Source organism: Fistularia commersonii, chromosome 32, assembly GCF_037954325.1.
Source record: "Fistularia commersonii isolate RoL2024-O1a breed Wild chromosome 32, RoL_Fcom_v1.0, whole genome shotgun sequence".
Taxonomy (NCBI): domain Eukaryota; kingdom Metazoa; phylum Chordata; class Actinopteri; order Syngnathiformes; family Fistulariidae; genus Fistularia; species Fistularia commersonii.
Window position 1 is genome coordinate 1,886,918 of NC_141315.1, and position 17,607 is coordinate 1,904,524.

General features: G+C 36.7%; 1 protein-coding gene across 6 annotated transcripts in view; it reads right to left on the reverse strand.

Moving 5' to 3' along the window:
• Nucleotides 1–1,408: 1,408 nt before the first annotated feature.
• Nucleotides 1,409–17,607, reverse strand: part of plce1 (phospholipase C, epsilon 1) — a 79,061-nt gene continuing 62,862 nt past the window's right edge. For 5 of the 6 annotated variants that reach the window (XM_086139893.1, XM_086139894.1, XM_086139898.1 and 2 more), the window contains 18 exons: nt 16,458–16,623; nt 16,257–16,364; nt 15,786–15,902; nt 14,897–15,055; nt 14,393–14,528; nt 12,662–12,780; nt 12,130–12,247; nt 11,198–11,335; nt 10,504–10,797; nt 9,719–9,882; nt 8,370–8,631; nt 8,063–8,181; nt 7,605–7,733; nt 7,305–7,502; nt 6,578–6,754; nt 6,269–6,481; nt 5,568–5,769; nt 1,409–4,116 (listed from right to left, as the gene is read on the reverse strand). In XM_086139893.1, coding sequence (XP_085996019.1) covers nt 5,605–5,769; nt 6,269–6,481; nt 6,578–6,754; nt 7,305–7,502; nt 7,605–7,733; nt 8,063–8,181; nt 8,370–8,631; nt 9,719–9,882; nt 10,504–10,797; nt 11,198–11,335; nt 12,130–12,247; nt 12,662–12,780; nt 14,393–14,528; nt 14,897–15,055; nt 15,786–15,902; nt 16,257–16,364; nt 16,458–16,623 — 2,782 coding nt within the window. In that variant the 3' untranslated portion in view covers nt 1,409–4,116; nt 5,568–5,604. Of the gene's footprint in view, nt 4,117–5,567; nt 5,770–6,268; nt 6,482–6,577; nt 6,769–7,304; nt 7,503–7,604; nt 7,734–8,062; nt 8,182–8,369; nt 8,632–9,718; nt 9,883–10,503; nt 10,798–11,197; nt 11,336–12,129; nt 12,248–12,661; nt 12,781–14,392; nt 14,529–14,896; nt 15,056–15,785; nt 15,903–16,256; nt 16,365–16,457; nt 16,624–17,607 lie in introns of those variants that run through there. The other variant, XM_086139895.1, reaches the window with a different exon arrangement.

The window sequence follows — 17,607 nt, forward strand, 5'->3', positions numbered from 1 at the left end:
AATCGTTGTTAAGCCAGGCCTCGACCAATCCAGTATGACCTAGTTATTATGGTTGATTCGCATGTTTGATTTTGGCAAAAGTTTTACAACTGATGCCTTTCTGACTGAACCCTCTGCATTTCTCCTGGCTTTGGACGGGCTCAGCGCCGCACTGCTCCGAGTCCCCCCTGCCCTAAGGCTGCATTGACCACATTAGTGCTATCAAAAGTTTAAAAACAACACTCAACTAAAGGTTATGTCCCCACATAATTTTTCAGTGGCATTACACTGCCGACGTTTAGCAGAGAGAACAACTGAACTACAGAAGCCTTGTATCTATTTGAAGGTCAGAGTGTATTCTCTTTGGAACCAACTGTGAGATTTCAAAGGTGATACAACTCTATTTATGCCAGTAGTTTGAGATGAGACCTCCAGTCCAAATGCCATATCAGAAAGTTAATGTCACACAGTAAATGCACATCAGCCAACGAAACAGGATATACTGCAGGTGGTAGAAATGAATCACATTAATACTGGACGGACGCCTGAGGGAACAGTTGTGACCATATTTTCTGTTGGCTCTAACATTACATTACATTACAGTCATTTAGCAGATGCTTTAATCGAAAGTGACTTAAAGACACTTTCATTTTATCTTCAATATTCAGAGACAGTTTGGGAATTAGATTGCTTTAAGTTCATTTCTTCTATTAGGGCTGAAGCAATCCAGTAAATGGGGAAGACACATCCCTTTCCCTTTCATCTTAATAAAGTTCAGAGCTTTTTAATGGTCAGCACTATTGTGAATTATTTTATCAGACACCAGAAAGAAGCAGGTCCAATGAGCTGCGAAATTACCTGGTTTTAAATCTCAAACATTTAATTTGATGACTGCGTAATGTAGCATAAAGAAACTCAACAGAGATCTCCCTATTATCCAAATGAGTGATCTGTAACAGGGACCATTTTAAGTTTTTGGATGAAACTGTACAACGTTGCAACTGTAACAATTCTTACTCCAGTATGCTTTGGAGAAAAGGAACTAATTTACTAGTGTAGGGACCAACAGACACTTAATTGCTGAATATAACTTCAACAGATATTTTACCTCAAATGCAACCGATGTAGCATTAACTTGATTTGATTTAATTTGTTCACACTTTCATTTGATAAAGTATGCTAAACTCTGACACTTCCATGCTTGTGGTTTCCACAGTACAATTCTGTCAATTGGTGTTACACATCACACCAGTCACAGAAACATGATTAATAAGAGATATTTTCATATCAACATCTCAATTACAACTAAAATGTCAGTGCAAAACTAAATTAGGATCAAGAGGATAAATTGCAATACATCAGGTGACAAAATAATTCTGAGCTCAAATCATGATGAATCCAGACCAGTAACCATAATCTGAGTCTATGTAGTTGGTTAGGTATTTGTACTTTTATTGTGATCCTGCTACATGTCAAATTTACAAAGTAAAATAAACAACTGGTCACTTGACAGCCAGATTTCAACATGTGTCATATTTCAGAGTATATTGCACATCTTATGAAAATGAGAGTGCTTATGATTTCCAAATATATACTGTATAAACATATGTTGCGTTAAACTTTCAGCACTGTTCTACATCTAAGAAAACTGATAAAAAATAAAATCAATGAAGAATAACTGATGTAGCAATACAAACAGATGAATAGTACAGTGAATATTTTACAAAGTAAAATATTTCTTTACAAATCTAAAGTTTGAGCTATAGAAAAAGATTCTTTCACTTACTGAAATAAATAAAAAAAGCTACTTCAGGAAAATTACAAACATAAATGCCAACCAGGGCTTCACATTAAAATAAATAACATTCAAACACACTTGTCTCACATTCATCAGCCTAAGAAACAATCAGAAATAAGCTTGATAGTTTAGAAGAAAAAAAAGGGAAAGAAAAGAGAAAAAGGGAAAAGGCAGCCTAAATAATACAGGACGAGGCGAGACATCACCCCGCCCTGTCTGGAATCCTGGTGAACTTCAGTTGTCTCTTCTGATATCTAGAATAGGTACTTGGGCGCTTAGGATGCTGAGTCAGTCTCTGCTGGGTAGATTACCATTTTTTTCATTATACTGGATTTCATTTATAATATCAGAATGGATAAAAAGATTACAGTGACTTCATCAGCCTAATCAATGTTAGCAAACAGTTTCCATTTTAAGAACAAGTTCTTCTATCTTAACTACAAATAGTATCTTGCATCATCCTATACCTTTATGAGAAGATAATCACTGTATGTAAATGAAATTGATGAAAAAATCTGCATCACAAATTAAAATTATGAGTTGAGAACACAAGTAGTTTGTGGTCAACAAAGGCAAATTTATGCAGTATCCATAGTTTAAACAACAACTGCAAAATCAGTTTGTGGATATTTTCATTAGTGAAAAATGCCTACTTTTGCATGATGGCATTTGAACTGAGTGGATGAGAATATTCTCCGGCTTTGTCCTGCTGCACTCAGGTGAGAGCTGCAAGCAGATTTTTGAACTCTTACACATCAAACATTTGACAAACTAATCAAATCTTTATTTTCATATGAAAATATGTTCCTCCCCGTACCAATCACATAAGCTGACTAAGTTGTTGAATTTCCTTCTTGTGGCAATAAATACCAACGTGACCTGCAATTCATCACCTGAACTAACATAAACTGTCACTGCTTAGCAAAACCTGTGTAATGTTGCTTTAAGGTGAAATATAGTATAGTCAAAAATCCAAAATTATTATTAATGGAAATCATTTAACACAAGTTAATTGCCATTCTTCATTCAAAATCAAGGGCAGAATTAAACCTCCTGGAGCAGATGATGAACTACAATTATATATAAACCATTCTGATATGAATATCTGTGTTTTGGTCATTTCTATTTTGTCTTTGTAACTTAAGTTGAACTTCAACATGTTTTTATAATAAAGAATGAAAAGTCATTCTGAACTTGCCACAAAACATAGTTTACAACAAGGGTGAAGTTCAAAGAAATAAATTAGGAAAATCATGTAAATCAAGACCCTGCGCATGTACATACACACAAACGTGAGCATGTGCAGGCAGGCAGGTGGGCGGGCAGGCACACAGGCAGGCACGTGGACACACACACACACACATGAACACACATATTGAATATGTGAAAAATGTTAACAGAAGAAGATCTGGCTACACTTCTGCAGGGGTATTTAGCTCTTCAATCAACAATTGATACATTAAGCAAATAATATACTTTATGGATAAGTACACTAAAATATTCAAAGGAAGATGTCAGCATACCTCATGTTTGTGGAAAATGATTGCTGAGCCCTTTTTGAAGAGCTATTTATCATCTTCAGATACAGACACAAAAAACATTTAAATTCAGTGTTGTATCATTCTAAGGCACAGTAGAAGAGCAAAATTTTTTTGAAATATAACTTTTGATTATTTTATTGTGTTGCCGACAAATGTAACCCCTTTACATAACCTGTCTTTGTGATTTTTTTTTTAATTTTAAGAGCCATTTTCCAAAAGATTTCTAAAAGGCTTATAATTCAGCTGTCAAATAAATCTTAGATATTAAGGTATTATATCAATGTGTATCAAATTTTATCTCTCTCTGACATTTTACCTTGTACTTTATCCTTGGATCTAGAATTGTAAGGTTTCTTTTTAGTGACAAAGTCTATGTGAAATGTACATGAAATCAGATTTTGAACAGTCATTTTTGTGACCGTTAGTCAATGTTCCTGTTCACAAGCACCTGAATAGATCCTCACTCTGCTGCCCAGCTACCCTTCCCTTACAGTACTGTGAAGCTGAAAGAAGTATGAAAAGAAACAAACAAGCCAGCTCGGTCGAATAACTTTTCATTGGTCCAAGACTGAATCAGAATCTTCTTGACATCAACACAAATCTAGCTCCAGAGTTATCATTTGTGGATCTTCCAGTTCCTGAAGAGCTGATGGTTCCATGTTGGCGGGATGAAAGAGGAAGTGCCGAGGGGATCAGGTTGGAACTGCCCTCTCAAAAAGTGGGCATGAAGTAGTCTCCCTGCTTCAACCCTTCTTTCTGCAACCCTAGCATTCAGTCCTGCAGTTGTAGACAGGTACCCTTAGGGGCAGATAAAATGTATTATTTATATAACTTAAATCTTTATTTGGACCTCTATCTATGTACCTTTAATGTAATATATTCAAGTTAATACACTCATACTTTCAAACAAAAACTAAAATATTGATGAAAATATTGAGATGAATATGACAGGACACATAAAACAAACTTTACAGTATATTTCAAGCATTATGACACATAATTACCTAAGAATCGAGTGTATGCTCAGAGTATTTGTCCTCTTCCTTTGAACAGTCCCTTTGTCATTGATTTTCTGTAACTAATGGGCCTACATTGCATCAACTGATATCAGCTCCTCTTAGCTCTGTCTCTTGAAGTCCTAATTGAATATGAAGATTTCTATTTTCTTTAAGGGAAACGGGTAACGGTATCAACGGAAATTTGGCCTAAACAGACTCTTCTTTGTGGTAGGCTTAATAAAATACCTTTTCTTGGATAATTAAAATGGGAAATTTAAGTTTATGACAAGGACTACAAATTTTCTATGCTTGAGCATACTTTGATAGTGACTATTTACAGTCTTTGCTCCAGTGCTTTTTGTCTTCAACGTCTGAATACGCACTACTCAAAAAAATAAAGGGAACACTAAAATAACATGTAATTGGAGTTACATAGTGTTGTTTAAGTGTTACCTTCAAATTTTGAGCAGCATAATTATAAATAACGATTTATTTAATTTTTTGTTATTATTTTTATCATTTATTTATTTATTTTAATTCATTTTATTATATTTTTGGCCTAAACCCAGCATTTATTTGTTAACTGCTCACCTACAGCTAGTCACAACTAAAATAAATATGTTTTCTGAATTGAAGTTTGTGTCGCAGAGACTTGTCAAGTTAAAATTTTTTTCATGCTTGATTCTAATTTTTTAGCATTTTAAACTTTTTTCTCCTGCTTGCTTCTTTTTCTTAAATTGATGTTTCTTTTCTAAACCTTTCTCAGTGATTCAATGTTATCGTTTGTTGCCTATTACTGTTACTACTACCTGCACTAGAGAGATAATAAAATAGTAATAGCTGGCTATCATTATTATCATTATTATTATTATTATTATTATTATTATTATTATTATTATTATTATTATATTATCATTACTATCATTATACACAGAATTAAAGTCATACTCAGTAGCTTTCATTTTGTTTGAATTCGTCAAAGTTTAAATCACTCTTGCTTGTTTTTTTTTTTTTCTTTTCCCTTGGCTCTTCCCTTCAGTGGTCACCACAGCATATCGTCTTCCTCCATCTAATCCTATTTTCTGCATCCTCTTCTCTAACCTCATATCCTGTTTGACTGCATCATTAAATCTCCTCACTCTTACTTACATGTAATTGTATTGTACTGACTAGTCATAGATGCTTGCCCATAATAAGCATTTATTTAGCAGTTTTTTCGTGCATTCATTCTTTCAACTCAATATACAATACCTCTGTTGACTTTCCATGCACAGGCAACATGTGGGGCTCACTCCTGGAGCTCGGTGAGAGCTACACAGCATGCAGCTCTGTCATCCTTACTCTGAGCAGAAACATCAACTCCACTGCCAGTCGTCATGCTACGGCTACGACTGGTAAGCTTCTTGAGCTCGCTGGCAAAGGAAATTACTCTCTTTTTGTCCTCACGTACCACCTGCAAGTAGAAAAGAGAAAACTCACATAGGCTGAAAATTGTTTTCTAATGTTCATCTTATAATCTGTCATACCTTTTGATATAAATGTATACAAAAATACAAAATATATTCAAAAATGTAAAAAAATAGTCTTTATTCACAGAGGTAGACCAATCCACACACTCTCTTATTTACAAATGTTACAGTACAGTTGGCCTGATGCGTGAAAGGATGACATATAAAATATATATACACACACACACACACATGAATTATTACAGTAACATACAGAATAGCAAAGCATGCACACCACAGGACTACGGCGATGCGAAGGAATGGTTTGTTAAACAAATATGATGCATTTACAAATTAATGGATCATTTAACTAAATGTGTGGTGGTCAATATGTTTTTGATTATTATCATCATTTAATATTCTCAAACTGAAAGAAATCATGTGATACATATAATGCATGTCTCTACAGTTAATTAACAGGTACCATTTTTACAGCTACAGTACCTGTTCCTTGAGTTTAAGAATGAACTTCCCCGAACCCCGCCAGCGGCTCTGACATTGGTAAACACAGTCCTGATCCAGCAGCACCCGTTGGAGGGTTTTGGCGGTGGATGACTTTTTGGAGATGGTATCTTTGGTCACCTCCTCCATCAGGACATAGTCAGATGGATTTGGATTTGATAGAATACTGTATGAATACTTAGCCTTGGACAGGGCCTGTCAGAGGCGGAGAGCAACATTTTGAGTTTAGAAAATTCAAGATCCTGTTTTTGAAAGTTAAAATTGTTCCTATGGGAAAAAACAAAGAGTAACCTGTTGTATAATATCCTGTGCAGTGCTGTAGCGTGGGGCTTTTATCACAGTGTGAGGTTGCTCTGGTGAAACTTCATGAACCTGGACAAGGAACATATCATCTTCCGCTCCTCCATCTTTTCTTCCAATATTTAATTCCTCTTCCTTCTCCATGGCAGTGTCTTTCTCATTTAAGTTCTACAATTATAAAACTGATCAATTGTGGTAATCAACATAACATGTATTATGTAGATCCAGATGTTAAACAGTGGTAAGAGCAATAGCTGATTTTAATCAACACAGAGAAAAAAAGTGTTGCTGTATTATTTAAAGTTCTGTCCAGAACCAATAAATAAACATAGCTCTTAAGCATCTGTGGTACTTTGTGTTTTTTGTATACAAATTCTTATCTCTATTTGGAAAAAATTTCTTCTTTGTCCCTCTTACTAGGAGCCTTCCTAACATTTGAGTACTTGATACAACCACAGGGTGGAGTCGCAGTCCATGGGCAAGCTGACACGACATGTTAATTTCAGGCATAAACAAGCAAAAAACAAACAATAAACAAACAAACAAATATACAAACAAATAAATGAATGAATAAATAAAAGTACATTGTACTGCATCAAATTGTCCTTAGTTATTGACCACATTGTTTTAAAGAAATTGTCAATTCCTAAAAATGTAATGAATGCCACTTGTTGAATACATCCAACCTCAGTCAGATGACCAAGATTTCAGGGTTTACCTCCTCTCTTGATTTGAGGCAGATCCTTCCGACATAACCCTCTCCACTGTCCCAGCTATGGACTACTCTGACCACCACTTCCTCAAGAATTAGGGGGCGATGCTGAGTACCACGCTTAATTTCACTGCGGTCCTTCATCAAGGGAACCCTCTCCTCACACAAGAAATAATCAACTGGGTTTCCTTCAAATGCAGTGATCTATGTGGTAGAAAAAAAGACCAATTCAATAATGAAATATTGTATGATGAGAGATATCACAAACATGATTTAGGTATTTTGAAAATATATTTCTCAACTGACTGTGTGCAACAGCTGTTTGGCTGTGGTCTTCTCCGTAATATAGAACACCTTAAAGGGCTCAGAGCCAGGAACTCCATGAACAGTTACTTTGTGCTGCTGGGGCACACATTTCTCTTCTGAGCTGAACAGCTATGTGGACAGCAGGGAGAAGATCAAGTAACGTTATTATAAGATAATTTTGCTATAATGTAATAGATAATTATACTTTTGAACTAGAATGGGGGGTTCACATTCAGTAAGTAACCAAAAGATGAAATAATGAAATCTGAATGTTTCATCCTTGTTGAATGTTTGAATTACAACTACTGTACTTATTACATCACAAACCATGCCTGCACAGCTTTTATAAGCTGTCCTAAGCAGAGACAAATTGAGCAGTGTGTCCCTACATGTTTCCTGATTTGAGCATTTACTTTGACTTGTGTAGATTTGGGAATATGGCAGAAATAGGGTTTTACCAGGGACAAAGGAGTAGTGCCTGTCGTTAGAAAGTCTTCAGTTCTATTACTGAAGATAAATAAGCTGGACACTTCTAGGGGCTCATTGTGCTGTGTCCTCAACTGGACATGTCTATATCCTGAAAAACAACAGGGAAAAAGATTTTGACAACACATAATCCAACAATCTGGTAATTATATCTATAAAAGTTTTGCAAAACTGTGCTTGAGTCTATATCCAATAACAATAGCTGGTGAGCTTTAAAAAAGAAATCAATTCAACATCTTAGATTAATCAGGGTGTGACTGCTGTAGCTGAAGATCATACCACGTTTGAGTGCCTTCAGAGGCAGAGTTCTCTGAGCTGTTGTCTGGGAGCTGTTGTTCTCTACTACTGCTAAGCGCAAAAAGCACATCTCTTCAAAGTGAACACTGAATTGAAAGTGCTCACTCCACATAGGGTTCAGTGTGTTCCTGTGGATGGGCTTTGTTCTGAAGTGGCAGCTGTCGATGGGTATGCCGAGAACATCCAACTCAATGCAGGGGCTCCCAGTACTGTTTCCGGGACAAACATTCTGGCCGGACACAATCTGAGAGAAGTGTGACAGGACTAATCAGAAACAATAATGACGAGGATGAAAATCTTTGGTTGACATTAATGCAGAATATTTGTAGTTAATTTGATGAAAACCCAGACAGGTCTTACAATCGAAGCAATCGATGCAGTCACTGATCTGCAGACCTGATTTGACCTGTGTTCAGCCTTCATATCTGTTTCTCTTATTCACAGACCCATGTTTTATCATTATTACATGATACCCCTGTTTATATTCCTGATTCTAACAGATGAGTATTCAGAAAGGTCGGTAAGGGCAGTAAAAGCATTAAGCTATTAAGCTATTATAAGCTATTAAGCTATTATTAAGCTATTATTCCTTACATTATCACAAAACGTCACGACAGACCCACTAACAGCAATGTAAAAATTATAGACCACATTATGTTGAATATGGATAGCCCTTTATTCTAAATTAGGGCTTTAATCGTAACTGGGGCTCCATAAGCAATATGCAGTGAGTCCTAAAAAGCAATGAAAAGTTACGGTTGAAAAATGAATACACTCACTGGAGACACAGAGGGTGGGTTTAAGGCCAAGCATGGACAGAATGTAATTCAGGGATATAAGGAGGATCTGTACTTATTCATTTCTTTGTAATCCAAAAAATAAAGGACTTATATGGGTCACTTTACAATCACACTGTCAAAACATACCTAAATGACCTAATATGAGTAATGTGTAAATGGCACTGATATTGTGACAGCAATGTGGGACAAAAGATAGGCCAAATTAAAATGCAAATCTTTCATCAAATGCTATAACAGGAAAAATTAGGGGATTTAGTGATTTTACATATGGACTCTAGTTTTTACAAGCAAGCTCATTAAGATCTGAGCTAAAATTAATTTGCAAATACAAAATAAAATTTGAACAAAAACGTACCAAAACATGAAGGTGTTCTAAGGGGGAACATTAAAAAAAGAGGTAATGTATTACTTTTCACTCAAAAAAAAAAAAAAAAAGGACTGAAATCTGAAGTTGACGTGACCAGACTGAGAATAAAGATGGAAGCTATTGACGATAGTCCATCATGAAATAATTATGTGAATTTAACTCACAGTGAGTGAATAGACAGCAGGGCTCAGTCTCTCAAAATCCCTCTCCATTGGGCAGAACTGTTGATAGAGCTGACACTTACGGTCCCACAGCACAGCCGGCTTCAGTACATAACCACAGCCACCATTGGCCTCAAACAATGATGTATTTAACTGCATTGGCAAGTCTGGGAGTGAAATAAAATAAGGATTAGGGTTAGGTTAAATTTTGTAAAGTTGTAAAGGAAAAAGGTAAACAATTAAGAATGTAGATTATCCAGGTTGATTTATATTACTGTCTTGACTAATTCTGGCCCATTCCTTCCAAATGAAAAAATAAGGACATTCAATTTCAAGCAGTAATGAAATATCGAGGAATAATCAGGACAAAGCAGATGGGAGGCACAACATAACTTCATGTCAAGTTTAAAAAGGATACAAATACAACAGCTGATTTAAGCAAGACAGAGAAGGATGAGACAGCTTACAGCGAGGTGAAAAATGTAAGACAGCGACAAGGAACAAAGCATAAAGAAAGCAAGGAGAGAACATTAAAAGTTTAAAAAAGCAAAAAGAATACAGAGAAAGGAAAAGCCTAGGAGAAAAAAAAGGATTTCAGTCAAATCAAAGTACCATCAGCTTTTCAAGCACAGAATATTTGAATTATCTTGGGAGATATATTTGAGCAAAATTATTTGAATGAAACTTATTTTTAAAGCACAACTTAGGGAGTGATTTTGCTGAACACTAGGGACACAAACCCAGTAGTGGCACTGATATATATAACCTCTTTCTCAACATCATCTCACCATCAGTCTGGTAGTTGAGGGCCACCAGCTGAATTCCATGGAGCCAGAAGAGCAATGGATTTGGGTTTGTTGAGTCAATCCTAGTGGCTGCTGGGTAAGTCCTGAGTAGCTGGCTGGTAGTGTGCTGGATAAGCTTCTGAGAGTATCGTCTGCATAGGCGCTTGGCAGCATTCTCATTGACGGAGGAGATATGGTAGCACTTAGGTGTACGGATGATGGCACTGAGGGAGGTTGGGGGGTTGAGAACAGGGGATATCTGTTGCTCTTCCCAGCTTAGCCGCTCAGCACCACCTACTGCAAAGACGACGGAGCAAAGAGAAAGAATTCTCCATTAACTAAAAACTAAAACTATGAATCCTCTCCATAATCATCACCTGGCTTGCTCGTTTTATTTCAAATACAGATATAGACATAATACCCTATTACAGTTACATGTCACTGTTTATTTACATGAATGCTAATACAAATATGAATTCGAATATTTTATTTGCTTTTTCAATGATAGCTACTCAGAAACTGAATTAAATCTATATTTTGGGGTATACCTCATAGGTGGATGTCAGAAGCTAAGCCATAAACTGATGTGAAGTCTTCCTGAAACTCATAAATATGACATTTTTCCTATATACATTCCTCGTCTTTTTATAGTTACATGTACTCCTACAAGCAATCACTATCACTTGCTCCTTTGTACCTTTCCCAGGGGTTCGGCTCTGGGATGTGACCTCTCCTGTCATGTTGCAGCGATTGGGAGCTGTGCCAAATATGGACTTCCTACTCTTTCCACGGTCCTTCCCTCTGCCAGAGCTTGTTGGCGACAGGGTGGAGAGGCCTGCGTTAATAAACAGGGAAAAAAAAGAAAGACCATATTTTAGATAATAGTGTTGTGGAATGAAGACAAAGTGTAATATACTTTTGTGAACAAAAAGGATTCATCTGGAAGGTTGAATACTATCTGATACTAATCTGATGGACTCATTCCCGATCATATCCATCTTCGTAAGTCAAAAAGACAACCTCAACATCTTCATCTTTGCTACCTCCAGCTCCACTTCCTGTCTTTTTTTAAGTACCAGTTTCTAAACCATACAGCATCAACGAGTTTCCAGAAAAATATCATCTATAATTTTGAAATTATCAACTATCAACTAGCAGCTTTGTTCAGGGCTCGGCTCATTGTTAAATAACATAACGTTCTACTGGATAATTGTGCTGTTGTGCTGTTGCTGTCTTGTTGTCCTGGGACTGACAGTAAAATACACTTATGACGTTGTTCCCATGGGGAGAAAGAAATTCATCATCTTGTGGGTGACCACTGTGAGGATCCTACAGTGTAGTGTATCATGTAGAATGTCTTGCTAATAAAAAAAAAATCAAAACATGGTCAAAGAAGGATCAGACAGAAAAAAAATGAATGATGAAAGATGATAGCATGTACATGAAGAATAAAGTCAAACATAAATTGTGTCTAACTGAAAAAGGGGTCCTACAGATGGTAATCTAATTCTGAATGAGTAACGTAATATGAGTAAATTACTGCAGTACTTAAAATAATCTAAAAAGAAGAAGTACATAGAGAAAAAGAATTATGTTCGAGTTGGATAAAATTTTAAAAACCTTCCTTACCAGGGAATTTCACTGCTTGGCAATAGATGACAAGGTCTGACAGTTCTTGGGCAATTTGTCGACTTTCCTTCTTGTTCTGAGGAAGATAGAACTCTTCCCCAAGCTCCATATCAAATACCTACAGGTACAGCCAGTCAGTAGGAGTGTTAGCATTTTATTTAACGAGGCAAACCACTGGAACAGACATGTAACAGTACAGAAGCAGGATAAAGCTGATTATTATAGTATATGTAATTGCGTTGTTTGTCAATTTTTGTTATCTATATCTCGATGAAATGTGACTACAGCATACAAAGTTTGAAGAAACCATCTACATCTTTGAAGATACATGTATCTTCAAACCTTAATGTATTTCATATGTCTTAGATAAAATTGAGCCAAAAAGAGGTCAAAGAAAACCAAAATGGTAAATTTGCTTAGGACTGACACAAACCACTGGAATATTTGTTCATTGGACAGCTTTAATATACATAATCATTGATACAAAAACAGACAAGTCAGTACTGAAAATGAGGTCATTAGGACTCCCCACCTTTCCTTTGCTCGGAGTGGTGCTGTCACCCTTCTTCATTCGCTTGGGTATTTCATCATTAGTTTGCTCTTCTCTGTCTGCTGAGCTCTTACCCTCTGGCTTGTCATCCAGGATGTTATCTGTAAAAGTTTAATTAAAAAAGAAATCAAGACCTGGTAATATCAACTTACCAATTTGCCAACAGCAGATGAGAGTTTTGTGTTTTGTTGTGCTAGGGTTGGAACCCATATAAAGGCAAACATAGTGCAAAGTTTTTAACAAAGGAAAGACTCATATGAACATCCTTTTCCCTAATTATTTTAGTTTCTGTTTTCCCATATATTCCTCGAAAATTACTCATTATCTTGTGATTCCTCACAATCCTCCAATCAGATATAAAATATGAATTGATATTTAAAGAAAGTTACATCCTCGACAACTTGTTACTATTTGATATGAGCATCTTTCTACTTGAAAGTCTACAAATAAGGCCTTGGCTGAGACTAACGGCAGTAAGCAACATCAGGGAGTTCCTACTTTTTTTGAAAAAATCAAAAGAGATAAATAATGGAGAAAAACAAAAAGAAACATATCCGTAGCAGCCAAAAAGACGACACTTTGGCCAGACTGAGATGATAAGAGGTGAGGTCCGGGGGTGTAAACTGAAATGGCGGCAACTTGAGAGTTTATACTGTTGGGTTTCAAGTGGACCCCTTTTTTTGTTGTTATGGTTATTTTTTATTTATTTATTCATTTATTTATTCATTACGATGGTTTTTGCGACAGTGATAAGGGGAGGGCAGGGATTCAGAGAGAGTTGAACTGGGACCGGGGAGGAGTAGTTTCCCCTGGTCTGTTTGGTGTGGGGGCCACATAGGGCCTGAGAAACCAGATGGCTTTGTTTTGTTTCCCTGATGGGCCGGTCCCTACCCTGGCAAGGTCACAGGCAAATAAAGTAAAGAAGGAAGAAGAGAGGTGAAACTTTTCAAATACACTCTGAAGTGAAAGGTTTGATTTATTTTGGGTGTATTTTTTTACAGACTTATCTCACTCTTAATTTTGAGAATAGTCACCAGACTATACTCAGGTATTCACTACTCAAATCAAGGGAACCCTTACTATAAACACAGTACTAGCATCCTAAATAAGACTCTATTAAATATTGTTTTATTAATTATGCAGCCTAATAAGTAGAATTTAAACAAACACAAGATAAGCGCTAAATAAGAGTATAAATTATAAATTCAAGTTTTCTGTTGTCGTTGTCATTGTAAATGGATAAGATGCAGAAAAGGCAATTCTGGGTTTTGGATAATAGACATGTCACAGTAACACCCACTTGCATAAATTGTCAAAACTAAAGTTGAAAGTTTATAACACAAACTGCATTGCTTCCAGCTTTTAGCTGAGGCAAGAAAAAAACAGTTAGCTGTTAGTATTAGCAGTTAGTGTCCTGGTGTCTGTTGCAAAACCTTTCTTGTTTAATTAACCATGCAGAGGAGTGAGGTGTCAATACTTGCCACACAAGCCATCAGTTTTGGTTAGTGTCCACTCTCGTTAAAAATAGGAAATATATTTCGATGAAATTAATCCTTTTACATTTTCAGTGTTGTAAATAAAGTGTTAGAACAGCTGCTTGCGTACTGCCCACAAGAGCAGCAAAACAGCATTCTATGGTCTAATGTGTGAGTGCTTTTCAATTGAACATCAATGTTAATAAATATGTTTTTCAAACACAGCAACTTCTCTTACCGTCTGATAAAGACTCATAGTCATAGTCGTATTCATCTTCATCCTCTTCCTCCTCCTCATTTGCATGACCTCCAGGTGACATTACCACTGGTGACCCGTTGGTGGCCTGGGCCTGCATATGGGCAAGTTGGTGAGCCTACAAAACAAGTAAATATACATAGTTTGAAGGGGAGTTATTTGATGTCTGTCCTGGAAAATAAGAGAAAGTATAGAGTAAGAGCAGGACAAATATTTTGAAGGGCAAGTCGCTTTTATCAGGCCTTATTTACAAATGTGCATATGCAAGATTTTACATGCTGTAAATCCACTGTGAGCACAATAAAACACTGGTGTGAGTGCATACTTACACCTGAACACATAGGTATATATTACTAAATAATGGCTCTGCTGAAATTATTAGTGTTGTTAAGTCCGTAAAGCATAAACGTAATACATTTTAGAACCATGCATAGAAAAAGAATTATGCACATTCCCACAGAAAACATTTCTTTGTCTTTTCATCACCTTCTGTTTAAGAATGTCCACTGGGGCTTGATGGGCTTTGAGCTTCTTGTTTTTGAGGAGGATATGCCCTCGGAGCTGTAGTGGTGATGGCAAGTGGGGGTCATCACTGAAGTCACTTTCGAACAGGAAGCGTGTCACAAGACGATCACCAATCACCGCCTTGGGATTGGTGAGAAACAACAGACAGACGTTCATCAATTGCGTCCAGTAATGTGAGGTTATACAGCCTGAAATGAATGTATTATGAGAGCAGGATAGGAAAAATCAAGTTCAGAAATTGAAAAGGAACCCTTCTCAACAGTAAAATTAGACTGCTTCTATCACCACAAAACAGCACTGCAAACACACAAACCCAAGGTGAATATACAGTTGGCTGGCCTTGGCCAAAGAGCTATCTGAGCATGAACGTTATCTTTATCAGGTCCGTCTCCAGAGAGGACGGAATGCTCAGAAGTCTAGTTAGATGAAAGCACATTGATATTGATGTATCTGGCTTGCTTAAAAATGTGTGGAAATGTGTATACAACAGAAAGAAGAAGAGAGGGAAGCAGACTGTTTAGTTGGAGATAGTCAAGTAATATGCCCAAATCTGGACAAATAAAACAAATGAATGGTGATCCAAACTGTTTCTAAAAGAAGCTGCAGCTAGGCGTGACCCTTAAACACTATCATAGTTTCTATCACACAAACAAGTCTAAAAATGTCAATAAAGTTTCAGCTGCATGTGTTACTTTTAGATGTATGATTATTAACCAAGTAGGACTAAAAACTTCTGTACCAATTATTACATGGATGACCGTTTAAAGTGAAAAGCAAATCAAAAAAAAAAAAAAAAAAAACATACTGACACTGATTGTGATAATTGAGTAAATAATGGAACATTAGATACCTTGAAGATCTCAGCCATCTTGCGTTGCTGTGGAATAGAGCAGTGGTTCTCTATTGAAAGGATGACTGGCATGTCAGAATTGACAAATGCAGATCGGTTAATTGCTTCCACCACATCCTGCAGAAACATTGAGAAGATAATTTTCTTAGACACAACACACACATGTCAAACATGTGACACTGAAAATGTAAAAGGTACTATGAATTAGATTTACAATACCAAACCTGCTAAGAGAAATAACTCAGCATAAACCACGGGAATCAAAGTGGTCTTTTCCATAAAACTTTGGATTAACATGATAACCTGAATATGAATCTTCCTACATAAACTGATATTGTGTGATTATTCAGAACTAATGTTACACATTGCTCTCCAATTGATTTGATACGTTCAGAAATGTAAGTGAAACTAGTAAACTTTTCTGTCAATGATCAGCTACTTTCTGAATTTAGCTATCAACTGATTTCTAACCTTGAAAGGTATCTTGGTGGTCAGAGTGTGTCCATGGTAGATAACTGGCATGCCATCATCTCCATCCCAACAGTCCAATTCAACACTCCGACAACCTTGCAGGAGCACCTTGATTTTCACCAATAGCGGGTCAGAATTAGAAGAAAAAGGAAAAATAATTTGGGGCTTAGTGAGTACAATTTGTTGCAAATAGTAGATTACCTGACTGTACAGCTCAACAGATGACTCTCCTTTGAGCTGGTGCCCAGTCAGATAAGTGTTATGAGAAGATTCAATATAGTAATAGGACAAAGGGTACTGAAGCTCCTCCTGTTTCATTTGGGATTCCTCATTACATGAGGCAAAGTTCTCCTTGTCCATCAGCCACCTGACGAGGATAACAGTAAAATTACAAGCAATTTAGATTTTAAAATATTCATAAGATTTCTTTTATCAGTCTTTGAGGATAAAGAGATTCTAACATTGACATGTGTTTTGCTCTGTTCTTGAATCAGTGTCACGTCTTTTACAGTTTCCGCAATTTCCGGACAATAGGCCACTATTTTTTTAACACACTGTGAACACTGTGGCTTAAACAATGATGTGGGTAATTTATGGATGTATTTGGGCTAACAAGCTTCATGCCGCCAAAACATCCAGCCTTGTCACATGGATGAAATTACTGTGAAATTCTGAGGCCTTTCAATTCCGACACTGAAGAACTTCAATGGTGTAAGTGTGCAGGGAGACAAAGATAGCGATCAGCTGGAGTAGGACAAAGTGGGGATAGAAAATGGATGGATGGACTTTTCCTTGTGTTTTTTATCAATAATCTTTTTCACCAACCTTGTTACAGGCACTGTTTGGAAAAAAAAACCCTTTCCAGTCATATAATTGTGTGTGAATGAGAAGAACTCGGGTGTAACGGTGAGGCTACAGGGAGTGGAGATCAAGAAGTTGGAGGATTTCAGGTACTTGTGGTCAACAGTCCAGAGCGACGAAGAGGTGAAGAAACGGCTTTAAGCAGATTAGAATGGGTGGAGAAAAGTGTCAGGGCTACGATGTGATATAAGACTATCGGCCAGAATGAAAGGAAAGGTGTACAAGACAGTGCTGAGACCAGCAATGGTGTGTGGCCTAGAAATAGTTACAATGAGCAAAAGACAGGAGGCAGAGCTAGAGGTCGCAAATAAGAAGATGCTAGGTTCGCTTTGGGAGTGACCAGGATGGATAGGATCAGGAATGAGTTTATCAGAAGAACAACAATATAGTGAATATATTGTTAGACCAATGCTGGAATTGGAGCTGCCAGGCAGGAGGTCTCGAGGAAGACCAAAGAGAAGATTTATGGACGTAGTGAAAGGAGATATGA